This window comes from Triticum dicoccoides, chromosome 2B (assembly GCF_002162155.2).
Source record: "Triticum dicoccoides isolate Atlit2015 ecotype Zavitan chromosome 2B, WEW_v2.0, whole genome shotgun sequence".
In the NCBI taxonomy this organism is placed as follows: Eukaryota; Viridiplantae; Streptophyta; class Magnoliopsida; order Poales; family Poaceae; genus Triticum; species Triticum dicoccoides.
The window spans coordinates 706,829,638-706,833,686 of NC_041383.1; the positions used below are offsets into that span (position 1 = coordinate 706,829,638).

At 51.4% G+C, this 4,049-nt stretch overlaps 1 protein-coding gene across 1 annotated transcript; it reads right to left on the reverse strand.

Moving 5' to 3' along the window:
• Positions 1-1,242: 1,242 nt before the first annotated feature.
• On the reverse strand, positions 1,243-2,334 carry LOC119361209 (BTB/POZ and MATH domain-containing protein 2-like). Its single transcript, XM_037626531.1, has one exon. It carries the CDS (start codon positions 2,332-2,334, stop codon positions 1,243-1,245), a length of 1,092 nt encoding a protein of 363 aa, XP_037482428.1.
• Positions 2,335-4,049: the final 1,715 nt, after the last annotated feature.

Below are 4,049 nucleotides of genomic sequence, written 5' to 3' on the forward strand. Positions count from 1 at the left end.
GTGCCTTGTGCAAAGAGGCGACCCTTTGACGCGGCGAGCTGCGAGTGTTGTATAGGTGCACCCCAAGATTGTAGCCCTGAGGTAGCGTGGGAGCATCAATCGAGGCGCAACAGATGACTAATATCTATGTGCTTGCTTTGGTTTTCGATGGTCTGGTTGATTCGGCGTCCTTTGAAGCTCATACTTATAACAAGGCTTTGGCTCTAGCGTCTGATCTCAACATCTCATCTGTGTGTGTGGCATTATACTTCGCGAAGTTTTTGCAAATATTGGGAGTGGTTTCCCTTGTCGCTACGCCACAATTCTATGTGAAATCAATCATTGCAGAGGTTCGTTCTGTGCACTCAACTTCGTCCATGAGAAGCACAAGCATATTGAGTAAGCCCGCGTACTCGCGAAAGCAACTTCTTCTCTTCCTTTCGGGCGCCACCTGTGGGCTTGCTAGTTTTCCCGATATCATTTGTATCCCCATGAACATTATTGCTTATTAAAGGGTACAAATTTCTAAAAAAAAAGATGGATAGCTCCGAGGGCGAACATAACGAAATGGACTACGGACTTGAAAGCTCGTGTCATTTCCTCTCTTACATTTTTGAAATTTGGTGTCTGTTTTCCCAATGTGTCTTGGCCGCCTTGAAGATCATGTGGAACCGCTTGTGATGTTCCCATGCTCTCCTACTTGCTGTGGATGTTAGACCATGGTATCATCCCTCGGCGAGGCCACTTGTAAGAGAGGGTTGCATAAGAAGTGCTTCTACCTAGACACCTCGCAACAAAACCGATCGATATCCTCTGCGGGACAAAGGACTTCGGTGCAGAGCCGAGGTGTGTGTTCGTTGTTTTTGTATTCCATTGATGCTTCGTTTTGGGTGAATAAAATCTACCCTTCATCGTAAAATGGGCTCCGGTGCAAAGCGACTACAAGACAAAAATTGTTTACCCATCCAGGCTTTGATAGTTGTGCAAAAAAAAAACCCAGAAAGACTAAAGGAAATAGGAGCAATCGAGGAACACAACAGCTTATATGCAAGTTTTACTAGACACAGTTTTTAGTTTCAAGGTTCTTTATATATAAACGACCAAAGGGCCTTTTTTTGTGAGGTAAACCACCAAAGGGCTAAAAACATGATCTCACTCAATGGTCAATGCGGCATTAGCTCACGTAAAATATAAGTATATTGCAACTCAAAAGAAAAAGTAAAAAACACAAGCATTGCTTATTTGCTTATGTAAAAATATATATTACCACCAAAAGAAATAGCGGGTCCTCTTTAATTTCTTGCCTGGATCAGTTTCTTCCTCTGGATGGCTACGCCTCTTATTTGTCCCCGGTACATGATCCCCCTTCAGAGGCGATGGTAGGTAATTTGTCATGCAGAGCTCGTTGAACCCGCTATTCTTAAGGACGGTGCCTAGGACATCCGGCGACTGCATAAGAAACAGGAGGCACGCATGCTTGAGCCGATTACAGTGGTGCCGATTTGCCAACGCGTACGTGGACATGATGGTCTCTTCGTCGATCCTCCCGCACAGCTCCTCCTCGCACATGAGCTTCAGCCTGTCCAGCCCGTACCTGTCCGCCGCGACAAGCAATTGCTGCATCCCCGCAGTGGTGCGGCCGCCTTGGTCGTTGCATGACGGCAGTATGTCCGTATAAATGTAGTGAAGGAGCATCTGGAAGATGGCCGGCTCCATGTCGACAACCTCGATGCGCGCCATGTCCTTCTCCGCCATCGGGCCGAAGAGCTGAGCTTTGAAGACGGGTGACCGCTCGGCCAGGAGAAAGCTGTGCGCGGAGAACTCTCGGCCGCACACTCGGAACGTGATGTCCGTGCCTCTTTGCTTCCTGAGCATGCGCTCGAGGTCGCCTGGCAGCTCCATCGGCGGGGACACGTTCTTGAAGATGGTGAGGACGTACTGTAACGTGAAGCCGCCGTCCACAAGCTCCGTCAGCGGCTTCAGCTCTTTGCCCGGGCAGCAGGATCCCATCGGAGAGAAGACTCCGTCGAAGCTGGCTAACGGTTCCTCTCCCTCGTCCCCTAGCACGCTCAGCGTGTACTTGCTGTGCGCATGCCCGGCTAGGCTGAGAAAGCATAGGTAGGCCGTGGCCTTGCCGTCGCCCCATCCGTGCGGGTAGAACTCGATGCCCCAATCGTAGCCACCAAACGTGAAGACGCCCGATCTAGCGTACTCGCCGATGCCCATGGCTTCCAGATCGGGGTACTCAGCTGTCACCTCGAAGCTGAGAGTCGCGGTGACGCTGCTGTCCGTGGTTGATGTCGACGATGTGATCTCGGGCACGCTCTTCCCTACCACGTTCCAGCGGTTAGCCATGGCAACGGTGCTAAGAGACGGCGACGGATCACGGGAGTTGGTCTGCGGCCTTGAAAAGAGTTTGCATATTTAAGAGAGAAGAAGAACGTGGATAGGCAGAACAAATCGGATATTAGACAAGGACTCCTTTTTTAAATCCGTAGTCAAGGACTCCAACACGGCAACACCTACGAAGAAACTGAGGGTAGCCATCTAGGAACTAGGAACCGTTTAAAGAGCCAGAAACGCCTAGGTGTTCCAACAGGCCCGTTGAGAACAGGGACACAACACCATATATGGAAATTTTACTAGACAACTACTATTGCGAGTTTCAAGGGTCTTTATATATAAACTGCTAAATTTTGTAGGCTTAAGAACATTATCTCACTCAATGCGGCGTTAGCTCACATAAAATATAACTATTCACTACCTGAATAACTGGCGATGCCGACGGCCAAACCTATGCCGACGGCACCCGTCGGCATAGATTGGCCTACCCCGAAGGCCCAGCCCAGGCCGTCGGCATAGAAAAGCCGTCGGCGTATATCAATCTATGCCGACGGCCCCCGTCGGCAAAGATCACCCGTCGGCGTCGCTAGAAATATGCCTACGGTGGCCGTCGGCATAGAGAAGGCCGTCGGCATAGCACGTGGGCCCGGCTACCCGGACGGAGACGGCCTTCTGACGGCGTCAGTCTACACCGACTGGCTAACGGCGGCCGTCGGCCTAGACGCCATGTCATTGATCCGCGTCGCCCGCCACGTCATCAATCCGCGTCACTCGCCTGTCCGTGGGGTGGCAAATCTATGCCGATGGCTTGGCCGTCCCGCGTCACTCGCCTGTCCGTGAGGCCCCGGTGCGATTCTCGGGTGGCATTGATACCCCCCCAGGGCACCCGTCCCGCCTAACCCTGTAGCGTTTAACCACGGGATCTAGCCCTTTGACTTTGCACTGTCACATCCTAGTTAGCCATGCATTAGAGTGTTGCATCATGTTTACTTTTTCATCAGAAACTTGAAATGGGGATGACAGAACCCCCAGTCCCCTCTGAAACCAACTAGGGTTTACTAAAAACTTTTTCAATGAACCTGAAATGCCCTTCTAAAATGCCCATCATTTTTGTCTTGGTTCAGAACCTCTGCCAAAAGTGGTGCACATTTTCCTAGGCCATCCTAGGGTTTTTGAATTAATTCATAAATATTTGAATTTGGGCATTTAAAATTATATAAAATATTTAAATGCTCAAATACCTCCAAACTAAAATGTTTCATGTTGGAAATAATCCAACTATGGACCAGGAGTGATTTGGTGATTTTTGAAGTTGCCTAGGTATTTTATTAAATTCAACAAAGTTGCAGATATATTAAATAAAAACAGAAACAGAAAAAAGGGGAAAAGCTTACCTGTCGCCCAGTACCGGCCCACCTGCCGGCCCAGCCCAGCACCGCGCCAGCGAGCTGCTTCCGGCCAGGCAGGCAGGCAGGTGCTCGACGGCGAGCACCGCAGCTCGCCACGCAGCTGCTCGCCGCCTCGCCGCCTCCCTCGCCCGGCTAACGCCGTGGATCAGCCTCCCTCTCTCCCCCAAACCCCCCAGACACCCCCTCTCCTCTCCAGCCCCTCCCCCTCGCACGCTCCAGCCATGGCCGACGCCATCGCCGCCACCCCCTCGCCGTAGCCAGGCCCTCCGTCCACCCCACGCCGTGCCACCGTGTCCAGGAGCTCCGCCGCTGTCCACT

Coding starts and splice junctions, on each gene's coding strand:
- LOC119361209 (XM_037626531.1), bottom strand. CDS start 2,334: ATGGCTAACCGCTGGAACGTGGTAGGGAAGAGCGTGCCCGAGATCACA.